At 34.8% G+C, this 23,309-nt stretch overlaps 1 protein-coding gene across 2 annotated transcripts; it reads right to left on the bottom strand.

Annotated features, from left to right (window-relative positions):
* Positions 1 to 5,924: 5,924 nt before the first annotated feature.
* On the bottom strand, positions 5,925 to 22,149 carry LOC109092958 (endothelin-1 receptor-like). Of its 2 annotated transcripts, none has more exons than XM_042758156.1 (8): positions 22,023 to 22,149; positions 16,686 to 17,163; positions 14,152 to 14,279; positions 11,865 to 12,063; positions 10,642 to 10,794; positions 10,238 to 10,371; positions 9,658 to 9,766; positions 5,925 to 8,375 (listed from the first exon to the last, which is right to left on the bottom strand). In XM_042758156.1, exons 2-8 carry the CDS (start codon positions 17,091 to 17,093, stop codon positions 8,238 to 8,240), a joined length of 1,269 nt encoding a protein of 422 aa, XP_042614090.1. In that variant the 5' UTR covers positions 17,094 to 17,163; positions 22,023 to 22,149; the 3' UTR covers positions 5,925 to 8,237. The 2 variants fall into 2 exon arrangements, with proteins under 2 accessions (XP_042614090.1, XP_018962228.1); XM_019106683.2 differs by lacking the exon at positions 22,023 to 22,149 and adding an exon at positions 18,452 to 18,700.
* Positions 22,150 to 23,309: the final 1,160 nt, after the last annotated feature.

Raw genomic sequence — 23,309 nt, 5'->3', positions numbered from 1 at the left:
CTGCAATACATCTGAAGAACTATTGAAATACAACTGGAGTAGAGCTGTAGTATTACTATCAAACAACTGCAATAAAACCCCAGTATTACTGAAATACAGCTGAAGTAAAACTACTGTACAATTATACTGCAATAAAACTGCTGTAGTACTGCAATATATAATACAACTGAAGTACAATTCAATACAACCCAAGTGCAATACTAATAAAATGCTGTACAGTAACACTGAAATGCAACCAGAATATTCAGAATAAGTTTTATTTGCACACAACTGCAATATAATGAACAACAGTGAATGTCTCAAACAGCAGTGCAACAATAAATGATTTTATTTTCTGTAAACTTAAAATAACAGGCTGAGAGTTACACTAAATGTGCTTAATGTTTATTTACAAATCATGCAATCATGCACATTTCTTCCATCATTATGTTTCATTCTTTGAAGAGCTTATCCCCATCGTTCCGCTTTGTTCTTATGATTGCCTTTATCTCAGATGTGGAAACACTATTTTGGATGTAGTCTGGAAAAACAAACAAACAAAAACTATCAGAAATTCTCAAGTTTCAGTTACTTTTTTCACTACAGGCATAAATCATAAGATTAGATTTTAAAATAAATCTTGAATTTTGATGTCACCAAGTGTTTGTGGAAAGTATTCATACTACTCCCAGTTCATTTCTTATGGCATACTGGACAGCATTAACAATGTCTTTGAACACTCCAGGTAAAAGAAGTTAACAGGCTGGTTCACACAAAATTGAAAATTCTTTCATCAATTACTCACCCTCATATCGTTCCAAACCCGCAAGTCTTTCGTTCATCTTCAGAACACAAATGAAGATCTTTAGAATGAAATCTCAGAGCTTTCTGTTGCTCCACTGATAGTCCATGCCACTACCCCTTGCACAATAACATGCATTTCTGGAAAAAAAGCATAGAGACAATTATGTTTAAATACTGTACAGAGTGCTCCACAATTATTTACCCTCTTTATCACTCTTTATTGGTTTTTCGTACAAAATTCTAACCTTAAATTAAAATAATAATAATAATTGAAATAAATATATAATTCACAAATATATGTAAATATACTATTAGAATACAGTATATAGAACATATGTGTTCCACAGTTATTGTGCCGAACTCATATGTCATCCGCCCAGAACGGCTTCTGTTTACAACAGTGAGCGTAAACTAGATTAAAGTGATTATTACATTTTGAATATGGATATTTTTCTTACAAAAACACATTGATTCGCTACAGGAGGCCTTTGTTCACCCCCCGGTGCTGTGCGAGACACTTTTATTTTATGGATGGGCGCTTTTTAACTTCTTTAACCCTTTAATATTTTGTGTAACCTATAAACCTGTTCACACATAAGGGCTAATCCATGGCTAGGTGTGCATTACATGATTTTAATGCATGTGGTGGAGGAAAAGAACCATCCAACATGAAACGGGTTGACTCAGTTGAAGTTGATTAAAATTGTGTAATACACACCTGTTAAAGCTAGGTTAAAAAGTTAAGTTAAAGCTGCCCTTAAAGAGATTGCTTGACCAAAAATTAAAATTCTGTCATTAATTAGTCGCCCTTGTTTGGTTTCACACCCGTAAGACCTTCATTCCTCTTAGGAAAACAAACAAACATATTTTTAAGAAATCAGAGAGCTTTCTGACCCTGCAGACAGCAAAGCAACTTTCACATTCAAGTTCCAGACTGGTAGGAAAGACATTGTTAAAGTAATTAACGTGACTCCAGTTGTTTTAGCTAAATTTTAGGGGCAGCTGTGACCTAATGGTTAGAGAATTGGACTTGTAACCAGAAGGTCACAGGTTCGAGTCTCGGTGGTGGCAGGAGTTGTAGGTGGGAGGGAGTGAATGAACAGCGCTCTCTTCCACCCTCAATACCCATGGCTGAAGTGCCCTTGAGCAAGGCACTGAACCCCCAGTTGCTATATAGCTGCCCACTGCTCCGGGTGTGTGTTCATGGTGTGTTCACTTCTCACTGCGGCTTGGATGGGTTAAATGCAGAGCACCAATTCCGAGTATGGGTTACCATACTTGGCAAATGTCACGACTTTCACTTTTTCACTTTCATTTTATGAAGCGATGCGAGTGTTTGCGTGCAAAAAACAAACAAACAAACAAACAATAATTATATTTGAGTTAGGAAGATGTTTAAAAAAAAACAGATAATTATATTTTTTTTAGGTTGTTTTTTAAATTATAAATCTGTAATGTGCATTCACGAGAGCTACAATGCATGAGTGTTGTGTTCATGCAACAGAAGACAAAACTGATGATGAACCACTAGAGTCACATGATTACTTTCACAATGTCTTTCCTACTATTCTGGAACGTAAAAGTTGCGTTGCTGCCTATAGAGGGGTCAGAAAGTTCTCGTATTTCATCAAAAATATCTTAATTTGTGTTTTGAAGATGAACGAAGGTATAATGGGTTTGGAATGACATGAGAGTGAGTAATTAATGACAGATTTTTAAATTTTGGGTGAACTAACCCTCTAATGTGGAGTACAATTTGACTGGAAGGGTAGAACTAAGTTAATTTTCAGTAGTTTGTTTTGATACAGATCATTAGATCTAGCGTGCTGACTGTATGTGTGTGCTACAGTAAAAGCTGCACATTCAATTAGAATGGTGATTGAACTGATTGTAATTATCTATACACTCATTGTTTTAATGCACACCTTCCAGTCAATCAGAGAGAATCAAAGAGTCCACAAGCAAACTGTTGAGAGCTGATGTTAAGCATTGAGAATAATTGCTGATGTAACTAGATTTCATTACCTTTCCACTCCCTCAGCTCTCTCTCTCTCTCTGTTTTCATACTGAATTGGCACTAATACTGTAAATATCTTTGATTTCATTTAACTCCTCAATCTCTTCATGTCTGAAGATCTCTTACATGGCTGAGGAGACAGAGGACTTGGTACACTTGATTTCTCCAGCACTCCCACAGGTCTTCGTTCCTGAAATACAATAGCAGTTATTATGTATTCTGAACTATAAAGATTATAGTTAATAAAATATCAAATAAATAAAGTAGATAACTGCTCACCATTATTTGAGTGCTTGTTTCACCACAGCCATCATCTTTTGTTGAATTATATTTTTGGTCTTCTTTTTTTAGTTGTAACCAGTGCATTTTCCTGAAAATATTAAAATCACACACTAAAAAATTTCATTGTTCGGTTGAAATCAGTTTTGACTCATCTAGCAAAAGTATGCTTATTTTAGGGTTCAGTTCCCCTCAGGCTAACAAATAAACATGGTGTGATTATTATTCAGGCTGCATCACAATTTAGTGTGAAATATACAGGACTGTAGACTTGCAAGTAGCTTGAGTTATTAATCTCAGATTTACATTTGTGGCTAACTAGAATGTGAGTGACCTTTAAAAGGTTACGCCACGCCACGTCACGTCACGTCACTTCACTAAATGAAAATTTTGTCATTAATCACTTACCCCCATGTTGTATTCTCGTCACTTCATTACGTTACGGTTGAATCACTGATGTCAGATGGACTATTCTGACGATGCTTTTCATACTTTCCAGGACCTTGACACTGTTATTTTTTTTGGCAGTCTATGGGACAGTCTCAAGCCTACCGGTTTTCACCCAAAATATCTTAAATTGTGTTCCGAAGACGAACAAAGCTTTTAAGGGTTTGGAACGACATGGGGGTACGTGAATAGTGACAAATTTTCATTTTGGGGTGGAGTATCCCAGAAATAAATACTCACCAACATCTGTCAAGTGCCTTTTCACTGTCTCTTCTCCTCCTTCCTATAATGCTTCCTCTGTTGCAAAGAGGGGTACACTGTATGCTGATCACTTTAATTATTTTAAATTTTTTCCTTATGTCAATTAGGGGTTGATGCTCTCCTATAAACAAACAAACAAATACACAGTATATTCAGTGCCATTTATTAGAAATGTTGTTCTGATGCTATTGGAATGAGGACTGAACTGAGCTGGACAACTGCAATTATTTTTTGTAAGGGGGGACAGGAGCTTGACCTGTAAAACTCAATACCCCCCCCCCATTTATTTATTTATTTATTTATTCAAGAAAGGAACAAACTGCAACAACACATCAATAAAGTCAATGCATTATTTGTGGGCCGAGGGAAATGTAGGCTAAAGTAGTCCTGAATACACGGAGGCAGAACTTTTCCTTTATGTCGCTGCACTGTCATCATACTGCCCCCCAGTTACAGAAATGGCTCATTGTGATGGGACAGATTGTTCATGAATATTGAATCGATCCTTTTGGCTTTTATAAATTAGAAATCGCTCTTGCCCCACTCGTGTGAGCGCCTTGTTGGATGACTTGGAGGGATAGCGCTGCAAAATGACATGCGGGACTCTGCCATGTCGGGGCAGGAAAGACAAACAGGCGGTGTGTTTGAGAAAACTGGATACACATTTAAAGTTTAAACGCTGAGTGACGTCCATAGTTAACATCTCATGTGACTCCCAGCGTGAGAGTTCTGCTTCTGTGTTGCTTTGGATTTAATTAAGACGTCAGTACGTGTTGGGCTAAGTGAAGAGAGTTAATGCAGTGTGGTTTATGGATTTACGTTTTTGTACATGTGTGAATTTTGAGTTTCGTAAATTGATGTCATTCCAGATGGATACCCTCGGGACAGAAAAAAAGAAAATATATGTTTGTTTGATTATTTATTAATTTCAAACATCTGGCCAAAGATTTACAACAGAAACTGTGCACAAATTATTCTATCCAATCATCTTTAGCAGTCAATTAAATCAAATACTCTGAGAAAATAATGAACAAACATTAATACATATACTGTACCACTCTTACCACTTTCCTGCATACATTTCTGGATGGTTTTGAAATCTCTTGCATGATAAAAAGGTTACCTCATGCTCATAAATAGAGGTGACTGCACTGCACGCTCTTACAGTAAAAGACAAATTTATCCACAGATTTGATCCAAATGCCGCTGGTTTCTTGCCTTTTTAAGTACAATATCAGTGGTGGCATGTGATATCAGAAATGTGTTATTAATATAATCCATGGCAGAGCACAGTCTTATGAAAAGGATACAGCCAGAGCTTATCTATGTGTGCTGATATGGGGAGAGTTTGGCCTTGGAGAGCTTCAATATAATGTTTTTCCTCAGAACATATGTGGTTTGTTGAGAGACCTTAACTGAAAGCAGGATAAAGTAAGTATTATAAAGTATATTTATATTACATTATATTATATTATATCATATTAAGGAAAGTATTCGAATCCTTCAAAATGAGATAAATATAGCAGCAAAGTGATGTTTGATTTTTTGTAAACGATTAAGTGATGTATATTTTGCACCAGCTTTTATTTGAGCTTCATTTGGTTTTGAGCTTCATTTGTTTCGTCCTTGGCAAGCTCAGAGGTTCCCACCAAATTCCTCGGACCTAAAATCATTCCTTCTTCCCCTGAAGGCAGTTTCATAAGCACGAAAAAGAATATCTCAAACCTCGAAGTCATATATTTTCACATTAATGCGATTTCAGTAATTTGACAAGACTCTCAAAACACACTTGTCTCTAAATTCAATATCTAATTTCATGTGTGATAAAGAATGTCTTAAAACAAACAAAAATATATTTTATAGTTAATTATTAAGTCCATGCTAGTTTAGGCTGCTGGAGTAGGTTTATATTCAGCTAAGAACATTGTTTTGCAGTGATTTTATATCAATCAAAAAATCTGTAGTATAAATAATAGAAATTTGTTACTGTTAGTGTGGTATGAGGACGAGAAATGACTTAAGTATAAATAAATAAATGCATATAACTCTGCTGTAAACAAATAATGTTCTTTTCAGAGGAATCATATCTGAGACCAGACCAACAATTTGTGTATTGTGCTTATAAATATGCATCATCTCCATTATATACACTTCTTTATTTACTTAGAAAAATCCACACAAGCAAATTAAAAAACAATTTATTTGTTCAAACCAATTTTAGACTGATTTGTAGTACTTTTGTCCAAATAAACACTTGCTAAACTTACACTGCAGACAGATGATGGTATAAATTCCACAGTTTAAATCTAATCTTCTAGTATGCCCTGTTCACATCCTCTGGGTTGACACAGATGATCCAGAGGGGCCGTGTTGCCTGGTGGGTCAAAGTGCATTACAAATCACTCCCACACTGGAGCTTCTTCCCAGGCCAGAAACAGACAGCTGTCACAAGGCACCTCTCTTCTTTTAACACTGAAACCTCATTACACTTTGAGATAAGATAACATGGCCTTAAGTGGTAGAATCAATAGTCTGGTCTAATACTCTAAAAATAACTAGCAGCTCATCTAGAAATTTTAACTGTTGCTATTACAATCTATAAGAAGAAATGTGTTGTTTTATCCAGTCATTTATGATATGCAAAATAATCCATAGTTTATTCATTGTACTGCAAAGCATATAGAGTAAACAAAACTGTTTGATTGTTATAGTACTACAATAAGTTTAAATTCTTATGTGTGTATTTATATATATATATATATATATATATATATATATATATATATATATATATATATATATATACACACACACACACAATAATACATGTGCAACATTCCTCACTTATCACAGGATAATCTGTGTGACATCAAATTCCACTACAAAAATTACTATATATATCAACACTCCAAATTAACAAGACCCATTTAGGTCTCTGTCAGAATGTGCATAATGTCATTCATATTAGTTTCAAATTACATCAAGAAGAAAATTACCTTCTTAATTCCATATACACTACTATTCAAAAATGTGGGTCCGGTATGATTTTTTTTGTAGTTTGTTTAGGGAAAAGATGCTTTTATTTGATTGAAAATGCAGTAAAAAAAAACATTAAGTTTGTGAGATATAAAGTTTGAAAAGTTCCACATTTATTTGAGACAGTAATCTTTACAGTTTCTTTTGATCAGTTTAATGCATCTTTAATTCCGAAAGAAAAGAATTAATTAATAATAATAATAAAAATAATAAAATAAAAAGTCTTTCTGAGCCCAAACTTTTGAGCAGTAGTGTATGTTTTTGCAACAACAAGAAATATTTCAACTTAAAATACAGATGATATACAAATACTGAGGCCATTAAATATTAATAATATTAGTATATGCAAGGTTAATAGCATGTATGAGTTATGTTCAGAGAAAATTCACAGTGTCAAAAAAAAAAGCAAAGACATGTTTGTATCTCTTGGGCATTTTTGTTTTGATTGCATAAAGGCGTCTTTTCCCGTGCCCTTATGCTCATTTTTTTTTTCTTCTTTACACTACAACACAGCATTTGTTGCAGTTGGATGCCTTCCTAGAAATTACTCTTAAATCCCAGCAAGTTTTATTTGCCTCTTTATTGATGGAACTGAATCCAGCTTGTTCGTTTCACATTTGCTGTATTATGTTGATTTGTAATTTAATTCCGAGCTTACATTTTCACCTTAAGCAAGTATATACACAATAAACTTAATTTGGCATTCAAACACAAAAGCATGTCTTCATTATCTTCCTACCCCACATAAACAGAAGTGACGTCCAGCGCACAGTATGATTCACTTAACAACTTAATAAAGACTGAGGCATGTAGCAGCCTTGAAGTTCCTGTCTTACAAACTAGCCTGGCTTAAACTTCCATAACTGCATTCAGTGTGCTTATAATAACAACCGGACACTGAATTTGAAGGATATGCTGACTCTTCAGCGGCATGCTGGGAGTTTCTTTGGCAAAGCTCATAGGAAGGAACACAGAAAACACAGATTGACCCTCACCACTTCACTCTTCCTTTCTGTAACTTCCTTTCATGTCGGACAATGATGATCCAGGGCATGTTCATAGTGTGGCATTTTCATAAGGAAAACATGTCAAGCTCCTGATGAGGGTTAATTTGTAGCTGTTAGGTTCAGCTGCATCCTGTTGCTTTTGGTCTTCACTCCCACCACTTCTCACACAGCAAAACAACCCTCTGAAAGTCTGGGAACAGCTGTTGTAGGTCTACGGGAGACTTTAAATATATCAGGTCCATTGTCTGGTCTGAAGCTATATATAAAAATGGCCTGATACTGCTCAGAGCACAGGAACTTTAGTTTCATATGATTGGTTACAATGTTCTCCACCTCACAGTTTGACGCTGGATGATGTCCGCTTTTATAATGTGTTTTAAGCATGACTGGAGTGAGTCCTTCACCTCTCAGTCACTGTATTTACGAAGGCTTCTGTCGGTAATGAGGTTGCCGGGCTCATGGTTTTTGCACTGAATGCTAGTGCCGTTCATTGGGCCTGAACTGGACACCTGGTTTTTGGTGTAACACCAACAGCACAAGCATGACTGAAATAATGATAAAGAACAAAGAAAAATCATTTGATTGTACCAACATAGGCTCATTGGAAAAACATACTTTCCAAAAATTCACTTTTGCATACAAATCACTGCACTTTCTAGCTGAAATGAACACTAATAAAGCACATTTTCACACATTCATTATGATTACATTGGCAGATTATCAATGAATAAAGACTTTTTTTTGTGTGTGTGGTTACTTTTACAATATTATTGTATGACCCCAAAACACTTTTACCATTGAGCATGGTTTGTAAACCAATACATTTTGATGTTGTATTAAATAACCAGCTCCATATGTATAGCTTTTTTTGACATAGTAAGCTTGCTTGAGAGCTCACCTGGTACAGCATTGCATTTGCAATTAAGAACACTCGGATATGAGTGCAGTAAAATACAAGTCACGACACTCAATAAAACAGCTTAAAAAATTATAGAAGTAAGCTTAAATGGCACGGTTGCTTTAGCAGATGTGTTTTTATCTAATGTTTGCTTTTGTTAACACTGTTAGTGTTAGGGTAGGTGGTATGTTATTTTCAAACACGATAAAGCATTAATCTTTTAGCACCACTCACTGGACATTAAATTTTCAAACTGCTGTGATGCTTAGAACAGCCAACAGAATAAAACGTTGATAGATTTACAATCATATCTTTCAGAGACTCCCTTAAACATATGCTGTTTAGCGCCACTCATTGGGCATTTCCATTTGAAAGTTCCATGAAACATGCAAGGAGCAATCTACTGTAATATTATTTTACAGAAATGTTGCTACAAGGACATTTTTCTATTGTTTTGTATTAGAGGTGAATGAGTTTAAATTAATCTGTATTTCTTATCTGCAGCACTAAGTTTGGCCCATAGTAAATCAACTTTGAATATTTCTCTTGGACCCACACCATCTCTTGCACAAATCATCAGTTTGCTTGTGTTTAGGCCCATGGACTCTGAGTTGTTGTTATTTTGCTTTGTCTCGCTAACATTTCAGCTGCACTGTATCTTTGGGATCATCCTCATTACTCAAAAGTAGCCCACTTAGGGTTTGACATCATTGTCGGTATACTGTGCTCAGTAAGGGCTGTGCATGACTTATCTCTCTCTGTCAACATCTGTCTCTGTAAATCAAGCATAATTTGCTGATAGATTGTTCTGTTGTGGCCATTTTCAGATTTTGTGAAGACACAAGAAAATGCATTCAGTAACAATCATTCTGCGTGAATCTGTTTGCAATGGCAGGTAAATAAAGGAAGCAAGCAGTTTTAAGACTCACCTTAAAGCAATTCTTGAACTTCTTGCTCACAAAGTAGAGGATGATGGGGTTGATGCAGGAGTTCACAGTGGCCAAGTTGATGCCAAAATAATCCATGATCAACAGGAAGCTGAAAGTTTGGACACTCGTTTAGTTTTGTTGCGTGTCCAGTTCTGCTTCTGAGTTTACATACCCTTTGCATAATCTACAAGATCTTTATCTTTTCTAGACCATAAAAGACCATAAAAACCTAAAAACCTTTGTAATGTATATATATATATATATATATATATATATATATATATATATATATATATATATATATATATATATATATATATATATATATATTTTTTTTTTTTTTTTTTTTTTTTTTTTTTTTTAAATGCTCCAAATCTTCTCAAATGCTACAATGTCCCCAATGGGTATGTAAACTTATGAGCACAGCTGTATAAACACTTTAGAGTACAAACTATAACTTTTACATCAAGGGAAAAAAAACAAACAAACAAAAAAAAACATGCACAAACAGTACAAGCATGTAAGGTGTAAAATAAATCAGTCCACTGTTAAGAGTCAAAATTGGCAAAGGCTCACTCACTTGAGTAGGTCGCAACGTCTTTCATCATTTTGAACATAAACCATTTTCTTCAACAGTCTACCCAGATGAAGAGGGAACCAGCAAAGAGCAAAGATCAGCACTAAACAGAAGACTGCTTTAGCCACTTCACGCCGCTGCAGAGCATAAACAAGCCATTAGAAAAGCAGTATGTTCAGTGTTATATAATATACTCTCATAGTGAAACTCCTCTATAGCTTTCAGAGGTTTTACCCACAATAGTGCATACAGGACAGGTTAAAAATAATATTATGATATCATCTAAGGGTTCATAAACACAATAACACACAGAACATAATCTAAGTGCAAAAACCGTTACTGTTCAGTAATTATTAGTATGTTTTTATCATACACACTTGGAAGTAGTATTAAGGACTTCTTATTACCTGTTTAAGGTGTTCGCTGAGGGCTATCCGAAGGCTTCCATTTCTGTGGTTGAGCATTTCACATGTCATGAGGGTGTAGAAAATAGCTGTGCAGGCCAGTGGCACACAGAAGTAAAAGCCAAATAACCACCAGTCTTTCCAATTTACATAGAACTAAGAGAAGATAAAACACATATAGACTATCCATTATGTATACAGTAAACAAACACAGTTAATATGTCATGAAATATGGTAATTTAAGGTCTGAGTTGTCATAACTATTTTTTGAAATCCTTTGATTATACCAACTTTAAAAAAAAAAATGACTTAGTTTAAAATTGTTAGTTTGCAGGAGTAAAAGTAGCAAATATGGCCTCAGAAGATCTCAGCATTGATTTATTTGGTGAGCTTAGACCTTTGATGGATGTTTAGAAGCCAGAACAGCAACGAACCAGTGAGAAAAATAAAGAGATGATAACGATAAACACATTAAATTCTAGCTATGTTAAACAGTACTGTTTGAAATTTTGCGGTCAGTGAGAATTTTAGCTGAAGTACTGACCCCAAATTTAGGAACTGTTGCAGATGTTAGCTAACTAGTCCATAAAAAGTAGTGGAAACTCCTTTTAGGAGTTTTTTTTTTTTTTTTTTTTTTTTTGGAAAATCTTTTTGTGTTGCGTCCTGATCATCCTGGTGGTTTTAATTTGTGATAATGATTAGCTGACCTTACATGATCCCGAAGTCCCTAGCATAACTGTTACGCATAAAAAAAAGGTACACAAAGTGAACTCACCACAATGTTATTTTAATTTTTATAACTGAATTGTGTTGTGTTGAGTCTCATTCGAATTGTCTTTTGTTTCTGTGATTAATGGCAGGGTTCATATGAGAGAATGAACTCTGTTTCTCATCTACACATATGGCTCTGCTTGAGAGAGATACATCAGCTGGTAATTGCACTCATGGTCTGCTATGAATTTACTTCTTTGGACTGAAACAAATGGAAAGAAATCTCCAGATATCGCCTGCACGGGGCAACTGAAGAAAACTCACTTACTCTTATCCCCTGTATTGTCTGTTATTTACTCAAAATGTTCCCAAGATCAAAGTTTGTAAAAGATCACAGAAATAGTGCATAGCATCCTGCTCGGGGTCAACCGGACAGGATGCACTGTTTATAACAAAGTGTTTATGTGAATGAGGGGAAAAGACGTCTGCATGACATCCATCCGGTTAAAGCATACCATCATGAAGTCAGTTTCAGGCTTGAGCATGCAAGTGCGGTAGGTTTGGTTCATGTAGGTAAAGGTGACCATGTTGAAGCCCACTGCCTCTGGCACAGCCAAGATGATGGACATGACCCAGATGGAGAAGATCTCAATGGCAGTAAAGAGGGGAATGCCGACCCCCTGCACTCTGCTCCAGGATGCTACAGCCCTGTACCTGAGCCACAAAAGGTACAACCATTAACAAAACTCTCAGACGACTGCTTACCTGTTTCAGCATTTCAAAAACAGAGACATATCATTGAAGCTCTGCTTCATGTACACTAAACATTGACCCAGAGAAGAATGTGGAGACTTAAACACCATCTTTTTCTTTTTTTCCTTTTTTTTTATGTCAACACCTGCAAAGCTTGACTGATCAGATTCCTATCGTGTGGGAAAGCTTTTGTAAAAATATCACTGTGCAGCTGTGGCAACATTCAGCTACTGGTTTATAGCTACAATATGCTTAAAGGTTGATCTAAGCTTAATGAAAAGACTGCTTTGCTTTTTAATATATTCATATTACTTAAATGCTCACAGATATATTTCAGCTGTTTGTTTGGTAAAGTCACTGGTTTGCCTGGCTGCTTGTTTTCCTTTGCTCAAAGTCATGTTTGCTTGTTTGTTTCATTAATATCTTTTCTCTTGTGGGCTTTTCTGTAAAACGGTGCATCAAGATTTTATATATATATATATATATATATATATATATATATATATATATATATATATATTATATATATATATATATATATATATATATATATATTTTATATCTTAATATATATATATATATTATGACACATTTGAATATTTCTGTTTAACAACAATTGGACATTTATATTTAACTAAGTGAAGATGTTATCCACTTTGCCAACACTCAGACAGATGAGAAAGATATGTCAGTTCACACAACAGGAATCGGACGAGATGTGCCGAACATTTCCTCGGCATGATTCACAAACTAATTGAAAGCAGCTGTGCTGTTGTGAAATTAAGGGCAGATGTTTGATTCAAGTGATTCATTCTTTAAAAATTGCGACACGGCTGCTAGACATTTGTGGCCAGATTTGCATTTATAGTGCTGGATGACAATCAAATGTATTTTACTCTGAAAAAAGAATGAAAGAATATAAGAACATAATATTGTCTGTCTTTGCTTTTTTTTGTATAAAGTCTTTTCTTTTTGTATATCAGAAGGAGTTCACATTATGTTGAGGTAATTTGTCAAAAGGTCATTTAATTTAATTGGTTTCAGGGCTTTTTTAATAGAAGTTTTGGGTTACACTTTGTCTTAAGTTGGCCAAATGATAATGTTTTAGTTTAGTTTTATTGTATAATCTGACGACAAGATAATTCCTTCTTCTTCTATAGTGATTAAACTGAGGTGGGCAGGTGGCTTCTGCCTCCTGATGAGAAAAATACTTTCTAATGAAAGGTGCCTATTAGAGCTGACTTTATAAATGGGAAAAAGTGCCCTGATTCATGAAAGAAACATGACAAGCCAATGTCCCACCTTTACCCTAAACCACAAGCAAATGCACCTGAGATTGTTTTCATGGGAACCACCTTGATCAAGATGATACAGGAAATTGTAATAAATAAATAAATAAAATTGTAATAAATAATTTTGTGTTAATAAAATGTTTAATAAAAATGGATGTGATTGCAGATGGATTCCACATTACTTAGTTTTTAATTAATATTTAGTTATTACTGATACAAATTTTGTGAAAACATATTCCTTTATTTCTATTATAATGACTTAAAATGATTCAGAATAACTTGGTAAGTAGAGGAGTGAAAGATTAAAGCGTGTCCCAGCTTCTGACCTCAACAGTGAAATCTGAACCTGAACCTCACTGTGACCCAAAGTTTAAAGGTCAAATTAGAGAAAGTTTACAAGCTTTATTTTATTTTAGAAAACATATGAGAATTTGGAGAAAAACTCCATCTGAAGAAAAAACTCTACTAATGATGAATTAGAAAAGGCAAAAAGTTTCGGAAATTAGCTTTAGAATAGCAAAACATTAAAAGTAGTCAGCATTTCAACATTTTGTTTTCAACCCGTTCCTAGAGCTCCCCCAACATTTTCAATGTCTCACTGATCAAACACACCTGATTCAGACTTGAAACGGGTTGGTTAAGAGCTACTTTATTTTATTATTATTTTTTTTTTTTAGATTATGGATATAATTATATGTTAGCAATTTTTCATTATATATGTACACTTTGACATCAAAATAGTGAAGCTGTGATTTACCTGTCCACACTCAAAGCACACAGATTGAGTACTGTAATTCCAACAGACGCTTTCTGGAGGAAAGGCACCAGCTTACACAGGAAGAGTCCAAAAGAGCTCTCATCAAATGGCCATTTTGTGAGAAGTAGCTGCAAGAAAAATAGATTCATTCATGACTATGATTCCTCAGAAATATGACCCACAAGCTAATCGTTCACTCATTAGAATACAATGCATTAAGATAAATTAAATGTGAATTGAGCAACATGTTTTTACTTATTTTAAATGCTTATATCTGAGTATTTATTTATAAAGAAAGAGAGAAATGTAGATGTTTAACCAGAATTGAAGCAGTCTAGATTTCTGGAATTTGCTTAAAATAAAGAACAGATTATTATTTTATTTTTTGCTTTGACTCTCTGTTCCCATTTTTGGCCTTAAGGGCACACATCTTGTCTTGATGAAATGGCTTCAGAGCCGTTTCAATGGTTGCTTGTATATCAGCACAGGCACTTTTCTTAGTTGTTGTATACTTTTGCTTGTCTTCACCTTGCAAGACTCCAGTAGTGATGAAAACAAAAACCTCCTGTCTCCTCTTTTGAAGTGTTCACCTTTTTTGTAATGACATTTGCGTCATCATAAGTGTTTTTTTTTTTTTTTTTTTTTGGACTTCTGCAATGTCTCATCGTTTAAGTGGCCTTGACAAGGTTCTCTGAGAGGACCTTGGCTTTTGTTAAGCAGGAAAAGTATGTGGATTATGCTCAGGTTTAGAAAGGAAACTCCTCACGGGTGTATCCTGGCCCTGTTTGTATGAGGAGTGCTGAGTTTAATCAGTGGCACAGCTGGAGAAGTGTGTTTGTATGTGTATTTGATGTATATTGGAAGTCAGTGGTCTGGAGTGCACACAAAACAAGTCTGTGCATCACAAAACAAGACGTGCTAAAAATCACACTTCCATTTTAAAACATTGATGTTTTTTTTTTTTTTTTTCTTTTTTTCATATGAGCTTTCACTTGATATCTTCCAACCTAATAGAGCAGCACACGAGATCTGACATCTCCACCCAATATCCCAAAAGTCTCTCAAAATGAATTTTGTAAAACATAAAAGCAGACTTTATGAATGTTGAAAATTGGAAGACAAACTTTCAGTGCTAAACTCATTTCAGAGAGTGGTTTAACTTTATAAATTGTGAGGACTGATTACAGATAGGAAATGTGGCATGAGTCAGTGATAAAAAAGTGAAAGACAAAGAAGATATACGAAAAGAAATACAAAATGTAGTTTAAAACATTGCCAAGTTTTTAGAAATGCACTCTTTGTATTCATGTTTGTTTTAGAAAAAAAAACTAAAAAAAAAAAAATGTTTTCAATTAACTTTTTCAACCTTTTTCAAGAAATGTTTCAGTATGATTCCAAAAATGTCATGTGGTGCATCCATCAAGTAGAAAGTTTCTTTAACAACAATAAATAAATAAATAAATAAATAAAATTACAATTTAAAAATGTACACAAAATAAGCTAAATAATATTTTGTACACCTTGAATATGTTTGAATTTTTCCTTTTAAATATCCAACATTTATCTTGAATTATTCATTCATAAATGTCAGTAAATTTTAGGAGGTCACACTACATGACATTATACATGAACTGCATTGTCATAAAAAGTACATTTATCTTGAATTTTTGGAAAATTATACCTTGTAACACAGTCATGAGGATATGCAGGAGTCGTCTATGAAACAATTTCCTGTTTTTTTTTTTGTTTTTTTTGCTTGTTTAGACCACAATGTTTTTTTTTTTTTTTTTTTTTTGGACTACATGACTTTTTATTAAGCAGAGAAACATAAAATATTCTTTCTTTTATCCCATAAGAAATAATAAGATGATGATGCAAAAATACTTTTTAATCATTTCATTTTTATTTTTTATGTAAGTCTTGTTTCTTCATTATGATATCAGTTGTATGACCTACACATTTTTTGGAGCATATTTTTAATACGGAAATTCAAAATATGCTCTTTATTGAAGAATTGTATTTAAGTCACTGTATATCTGAGTTGCATATTTCATCTGTTTTTGAATAAATTAAGAGAACATTACATCATTGATCCATCTGCTAACACAGGCCTCTGTTCATTGTCAAGTACTATATACACTGATGAGCCGAGAATTAGACAAGGGACGTTGGCTAGTGATGAAGCACTAGTCAGAACAGGGCTGTTCATTTGGATGACGGCCCTTAAATCCCTGTTTATTTTATCAGGCCATATCCCTGCTGCACTCATCACAAAAACCTCAGTAACCGTAATAGGACGGCCCTAGAGATAAACTCTGGATGACCGTATATAATCGTACGCCCTGCCCTAGGCTCTGCATCTAAGCCCCCTCCCAACTTCCTCTGCCAGCTCATTCTCGCTTCCTGCGCTCAAGCTGTCTCTTTTGTATTGTACTCTATAGGCTGGTCTGCTTTATGAAAAGTACCCTTTGAGAGCAACATGATGTCATGCTTCCTACCAATTGAAAACAATGAAGAAAGAGATCTGTGCCTACCTTGTAGACATTGATAGGGATGTCTATGGTGATGTAGATGAGGTCTCCAAGAGCCAGGCTGGCGATGAGGGCGTTGGGTCCATTCCTCATACACTTGTTTTGGTAAATAATCCTCAGCAAGGTGGCGTTACCCACAATTCCCACCACAAACACGGCACAGGAAATAATTGTGTTAATATACTTAAAATAGAGCTTGATGGAAGTGGGATCCTTACAGGAAGGAGGTCCCTTTACTCTGGTATTGTTATCCAGCAGGGCTTTACTGGTGGTAGGCTGGAGACCTTTATGCACATTGATTTTAGAGGTAGTAAAGTTTTGACGGACTTCCTCTGTTCCATTAATGTGACATATTCCAACAGTGGCCAGGACGGCCATAACCAAAAGCAATTGAAGTGTCGTAATGCCCATTGCAGAACACAGGTCACTCTTTGAATTCCAGATGAGGTGATAAGAGCCTGATTACGGCTATTTGGCACAGCTGTGGAATAACAAACAACAAGACGGACATCAAAACCAAATCATGTCGTTAAGCAAATTGGAGTTCAGTTTGTCGCAGCTCCAGCAAACAAAATAAAGAGACATATGACGCAGGCCTCAGAATAAAACAAAATCAAAGAGAATTACTTAAAAGTATAACACTAGATCTGTTAAAACTTCTAGACAACTTCAAAAGGGATTTAGTGGAGGAGCACAGATGGAAAGTGTCAGTATGAGTTACTGTCACGCTAGAGGGACGAGACATTGCCTTTCCTCTCATTCCCGGCAAGTACCCATCAGTGCTGGCATGGTGCTAGTGGCACAGCAACAAGCATTTTTTTTTTCTTTTTCATTTGTATTATTTAAAATGCGCCTGTTGCACGGCTTTCATCAGTTTGTTTCCTCAACACACATTCCCTCTTTGGTTTGCATTTGGCATTCATAAGGGCAGTTTCCCTAAACTTAATAAAGATGTCACAATATGAATTTCACAATATGTAGTTTTCTAGTATTATTAAATACAAAGACCACTGCTTAATAAAAATTGCATGGTTGTATATCATTGAGATATATTTGTTGGTTACAATAATGTTAACATTAGCTAACTTAATTAATTTACATGAACTAACAATAAAAAAAACAACTTATAAAGCATTTATTAATATTAGTTCATGTTAATTTCAACATTTACTACATTACTAAAATCAAAAGTTGTATCTGCTAGTATTTTTAATAGATGTAAGCTAACATGAATTATCAATGAACAGTTATGATGTTAACAAAAAATAAAATAAATACTAATGTACTAATTAACTAACATTAACTTATAGGACCTTATTGTATAGTGTTACTTTCATTTAACTCCAAACTCCATATTTTGACATTTGACCAATTTAATCTCATATTCTGAGAATAGCATTAAAATGTCTATTATAATGTTATTAACAAAGAAATTATTTGAATGCCTTTCAAATAAGTTAAATAAATCCATAACAAACATAGCCTATTGGTACACGAGAATCACAAGTGAGAAAAGTTAATCAACTCTCATCTTGTTTGGAATCATTCGAAACCCCCTTTCATTATCTTGACAGCAAAGGAACACTTCTGAGCCAAGATATGTTTCCTGTTCAAAGTCCCTGCCACCACCTGGTACACAAGGAACTATTTAGTAGACAGCCCTTCAAGTAGCATCTCAGTTTAGCATCAGCTAGGCACTAAAGGGATCCTTAACGGCACGTAAGCTGCTACACTAATGAATTATAAATGCCTCCTGGTTTTTCACCTACCGCTCCTTAAATGTCTGCCTTCCCCAGGATCCCGTCAGTCAGTCAGTGAGTTAGTGAGACGAATTTTCGGCTAGAGCCCCCCAGACATCTGTGTGGTATCATATGAGTAATTAACCAACTATCAAAGTGTAGCAGGATCCCTTTTGGACGCCACGAAGCACCAAAGCTGCTGTGAAGGGGCTGCGCATTCTGTCTCTAGCTTCTCCTGTGGAGAGTTGCTGTATGTGTGTGTGTGTACGTGTGTGTATGTGAGTGTTTAAGAGAGAGCACTTTAACGGGGTGGGATTGCAATTCTCCACCTCCCCCTCAGCCGGGAGGGGTCCCCCAAAGGAAACACCAGAACTCTGTGAGGCACAGCCTGCCTGACTGTCTACAATCAACTGAAGCTCGGGAAGCATCAGGAGGAATTACAAATCCTCTCACGAGGTTTGCCTTCTTTCTCTCCCTGGATCTTTGTCGTTTTCTTTCTCTCGCCCTGACAGAACTCCTGCCACCGTGTCGTAACCTTCTCCCAAATGATCAGCAGTGATATTTGCATCTGACAAACTCCCCTACAGTACCAGTCCTTTACTTTAGATGCGATACTGACAGCTGTAAAGGAGGGGGTGTGGAGAACGGCGGATGGATCGAGAGCCAAATATCCCTTGAACTTTCTATGCCCGAAATATCACAATGTGGGTGGTCAGACTCAAGGGAAAATGTGATTGCTTATGTGAACATAAAAGCCCACATAAGCCTTTGGTTCAAGTCGCTTTACCAAAGCCTTACATAAATTGAAGCTATTTTAGATTCTTTTTTTTATTATGTGCCCTGGCATCGTGACTCCAAGAAGGTCTATTGGAACAACAAGCTCATATAAAGTTCCTGGCTGACTACATCACTGTCCATTATGCAACCTGTAAGTCTATGTATAGTAAAATGGGCCATTATCAATAAAGTGTCTAAGTGCAGGAAGGCTGCTTTCAGTACTGCAAACAGGCACCTAAATAAGCTGATACAGCAACTGTACTTGTTTCTGGTAAAACATTGACCAGAATCTCATTAAAACACACTGGGAAATAGTGATGTTTTATATAGCAGTGCCAATGCCTCTTCATTACAGCTGCTTTATCAAGTTGTGTTAAGATCTGGAGGTTTATTATAATTTTCCATTGTATGCAAGGTTTGATTAACTGTCTCTAACATCTAGACTGTCCCACTCATAGAGATTTATTTACTAAGCACTAATTGGTTTGTTGCCTTCGTATCTAATGACATATGTTAATTAAATCAAATATGATTGTTTTTTTTTTTTTTATGCACTAAAAATCTTTTTATCTGCACTGTTTGTTCACTGGTTTGCACTCTATCTGCCATGTGCCTTGCGCTGCTTTTATTTAACCTTATTTTTATTTTATTTTTTCTATTATGTCTTTTTTACATTCCCTTATTGTATAGTTATATCTTATATTTTATATTTGATCTAGATTTTTAGGCTCTACTGTTTAGGCTCTAGTGTTATCAGTATGCACTGGGGGTCTGAGAGTAACGCAATTTCGATTCTCTGTATGTATGTACTGTACATGTGGAAGAATTGACAATAAAGCAGACTTGACTTGACTTGACTTGATATGTGACCCTGGACCACAAAACCAGTTTTAAGTCGCTGGGGTATATTTTTAGCAATAGCCAAAAAAACTATGTATGGGTCAAAATGATTGATTTTTCTTTTATGCCAAAAATCATTAGGATATTAAGTAAAGATCATGTTTCATTAAGATATTTTACAGTTTCCTACCATAAATAGATCAAAACTTAATTTTTGATTAGTAATATGCATTGCTAAGAATCCATTTGGACAACTTCAAAGGCGATTTTCTCAGTATTTAGATTTTTTTTACACCCTCAGATTCCAGATTTTCAAATAGTTGTATCTCGGCCAAATGCTGTCTGATCCTAATAAACCATACATCAATGGAAAGCTTATTTATTCAGCTTTTCAGATGTTAAATCTCAATTTCAAACAATTGACACTTAAGACTTATGTGTTAATATAATCATCTGACATGTTATGTGCATTGTTACCTGTCAAAACAGATTTTGGCAGATAGCAGTGCTTTAATGTATATTTCATTACATTTAATATATTAAACTTTTTTCTTTTTTTAAGTCAAGATATAGAGTTTTAAAACATGCACGCGAGCACACACACACACACACACACACACTACTGTTCTAAAGTTTTGGGCTCTGTATAAGATTTTTTTATGTTTTTGAAAGAAGTCTCTTATGTGCTCCAAGACTACATTTATTTGATCAAAAAGTTCTGTAAAAACAGTAATATTGCAATATATTATTGCAATTTTAAATAACTGTTTTCTATTTTCATGAGCAATTTAAAATTTCTTATTATTATCACAATTCCAGTACTATTTTGATGTAATTATATTTTGTGTAAACTGTATTTTCTTTCTTTCTTTCTTTCTTCTCTTTCTCTTTCCTTCTTTTTCTTTCTTTCTTTCTTTCTCCTTTTTCTTTCTTTCTTTATCTTTCTTTCCTGTTTTCCTCTCTTTCTTTTTCTTTTCTTTCTTTCTTTCTTTCTTTCTTTCTTTCTTTCTTTCTTTCTTTCTTTCTTTCTTTCTTTCTTTCTTTCTTTCTTTCTTTCTTTCTTCAGGATTCTTTGATGAATAAAAGGTTCAAAAGAACAGTGTTTATTTGAACTAAATGTTTTTTACTGAAACTTTTGGTCAATTTAATGCATCATTGCATAATAATAATAATAATAATAATTAAATGCGCCCCGGGGAGCAGTTGGGGGTTCGGCGCCTTGCTCAATTATATATATATATATATATATATATATATATATATATATATATATATATATATATATATATATATATATATATATATATATTTCTGGCCTTTTTTTTTTTTTTTTTGGTGCACCCATGGCGAGAATTAGATTAAGTTTGTCACACTTTATTATACCATCAGAAATGGTTTATGTTAATAAACTGAGCATTATTCTTACAGGGAACATTGCAGCAGTAGTCTGTCCCAATCAACAAATGTACAAAGACTAAAAAAGACTGTTTTAAATGTTCACAAAGACACCATATATTATTCCTTTATTGTTCTAGCTCATATTCTCATCACGATTCCATGCGGCCAGATGCTATGGGCAGTATAATTCCCCCTTTCATTCCATTAGTACGTGCATCTTTTAATTGGAGTGTTCATTTGCAGCTAATCAGCCTGCTTAGTATTAATTGTGACTTAATTGGGTAATACTAATATTTATTGCCCATCAATTTTAAAATGATTGTGTTTTCTTTAATTGTAGGCATGAATTTATAATAGCTCTTGAATAAGTCATGGTCAACAGTGGCATATATTTTATTAATCGTAACGTGATTTGCTGACAGGATCCTTTTTCACAGAGTCCCTCAAGTGCGCCGGTAGTTTCAATGGTGTCACAACTTTTGGGGGAAAGGGAGAGTGAGAACGAGAGAATATGTGTGTGTAAGAGAGTTGAGTTTGGAGTCTTTGTTAATCAAGACATTAATATATAAAATGATGAAACCTTTACCTGGTCCCAGTTGTTTTGGGCTTTCATGTTGTTGTGCTGTTGTTGTTTGGGCTCTTAATCTGGTATTAATGGTATTCTGTTTGAACTCAAAGATGGCAGGCTGCCTGGTAATTCATATGCTTGTTCTCTGATGACATCTGTGAAAATGTGCTCTGTGCATATTGGTACATACCCTGTGGGAGGGAGCAGGAGCGCAAACCTCTGACTGAGTGGGATGTATGCGGTTTCATAACTGGGGCACTTGCACCAAAAACAAATGAGAGAGAGAGAGAGAGAGGGAGAGAGAGGAAGAAAAACTGGGAAAGAAGGCCAAACTGATTGTCTGTGGTGAGCGTGATTTACATGCTGACACAGGGTGGGTAATGATGGGCTGCAGAACCCGTTCAGAATAGTTTGTGTTGTAGTACTGAGAATTAGATTATTGTACGTAGTCATATAGTATATAAAATATTTCACACAAAAAAGTTAGAGAAAAATTTTTTGTGTAAGAAACAGTACATTTCTGAGCCTTGCTAACCATCATCACCTCTGTCATACCATTTACAGATCAAATAATTTTATACAAGCTATAGAAGAGAGAAAGATTAATAGTGACTTTTGAAATTTTGATATGTTTCTCACAGAAATCTATCATGTGACTTCATAAGAAGTGGAATATGCATTCTGAATCAACCTAAACACATTAGGTTATACAAGTAAAATAAAATAAAATAAAATAAAATAAAATAAAATAAAATAAAATAAAATAAAATAAAATAAAATAAAAATAAATAAAAAGGTCAGATCAGGTAGAAATAGCTTTTTTGCAAATGCAGATTGCTACCTTTTATTGCGTAGTGCAAACATCATTTAGACTTAGTGCTGTTTTGCTCGTTTTGGAGTTTGGAATAAAATATAAAATGTATTTCAAAAATACAAAAATGGTGTTAATCACCATCCACTTTTGTGGGCTTTTTCCACACAATATTTTGCTTAACATCTCTTATGTTTCATAAGAGATGTTTCAAAGAATGAAAGAAATAAAATTAAAACTGGATCAACATGAGAGTTCAACGTGTTCAACTGTGGGCGGCAGAGAATTATTCAGGCTTCAGAAGAAAACTGAAATTTACAAAAGGTTTTGGTTACATTAACCATCATCACTTTTTTATACTCAACCTCCCTTTTTTTTTTGTAGAAATGGCATGATTTATGAGGGATCTGGAAAAGTGTTCACATTAGTCATTCGGCTATGACACCAGAAGGTCTAAGGTCATGAGAAGTGTCCCTGTTATCTGTTCTGCATTA

Source organism: Cyprinus carpio, chromosome A1 (assembly GCF_018340385.1).
Source record: "Cyprinus carpio isolate SPL01 chromosome A1, ASM1834038v1, whole genome shotgun sequence".
NCBI lineage: Eukaryota > Metazoa > Chordata > Actinopteri > Cypriniformes > Cyprinidae > Cyprinus > Cyprinus carpio.
Note: the sequence above shows the minus strand (reverse complement) of the source record. Positions and strands in the feature narration are given on the sequence as shown.